At 66.7% G+C, this 894-nt stretch overlaps 1 protein-coding gene across 1 annotated transcript in view; it reads left to right on the top strand.

The window, feature by feature from the left end:
- The window catches only part of LOC125920671 (keratin-associated protein 10-7-like), a 9,896-nt gene extending 9,452 nt beyond the window's left edge, over window positions 1-444 (top strand). Inside the window, exon 2 of the mRNA XM_049627750.1 lies at window positions 1-444. Within this exon, the coding sequence (XP_049483707.1) occupies window positions 1-73 (73 nt within the window). The 3' untranslated portion in view covers window positions 74-444.
- The last annotated feature ends 450 nt before the right edge of the window (window positions 445-894 follow it).

Genomic DNA, 894 nt, shown 5'->3' with positions numbered 1-894 from the left:
CTCCTGCTGCCGCCCGGCCTCCTGCGTGTCCCTGCTCTGCCGCCCCGCGTGCCCCCGCCCTGCCTGCTGCTGACCGGCTCCAGCTTCTGCCTCTAGAAGACCTGCCATCTTTGCTCCAGAGCGCAGACGTCCTCTCTCAGGAGCCCCGGAACCCCTCTGGGGGCGCCAGGACGCCCCCTGCCCCCCGGTGGACGCACGGCTGCTGCCTTCTGGGGATCCGGACATGCCCGGCTTCCCTTTCTGCAAAGACAGGTCCCTCAACGGGGGGCGGGGGGGCTGCTGCACCCTGGAGCCCTCCCCTGCAGGGCTGGTTGCTCGCATTCCGGGTGACAAAGGCCACTGCTATCATCAATAAAATGTCTGGATCATGAAACAGAGATGGCTGTGTTGTTCCCTCTCCTCTGAGCCCAGAGACCACGCCAAAGCGGGCAGCGTTTGCTCTGCCTGGTGGAAGCAAGCGACAAAGACGCAGCCTCCAAGTCCAAGTTCAAAGCCCCCGAAAGAGGAGATCTGCACGCATACTCCACTTCCCTTCCCACCCCGCGGCCCCACCCTCCTCCCGGGGAAGAGCCAGGCCTTCCCCGGGCTGGGCCCGGCACGTGAGTGCGGCTGCAGAAGCCTCGCACCCTGAGTGGGCCTCGGGCCCTGCCCACGCCTGGCCCCCTGCCCGTGCAGGTTAAAGGTGAGCTGGGGGCAGCACGACCCTACCTGGTGGGAACCCGAGGGCCCAGTAACACCGCGCTGACGCCCTTGGAGAGAGGCGTCCACACGCAGGAACGCCTGCGTGCTGGTCTGGGCACGAGGGCTGACGCTCTGAGCACCAGCAGATTCCCGCGGGCCCCAGGAGGGGTGCAGGGGTCGGTTCAGGCATCACGCATTCTGCTCGAGGTTTCA

Source organism: Panthera uncia, chromosome C2 (assembly GCF_023721935.1).
Source record: "Panthera uncia isolate 11264 chromosome C2, Puncia_PCG_1.0, whole genome shotgun sequence".
NCBI lineage: Eukaryota > Metazoa > Chordata > Mammalia > Carnivora > Felidae > Panthera > Panthera uncia.
Note: the sequence above shows the minus strand (reverse complement) of the source record. Positions and strands in the feature narration are given on the sequence as shown.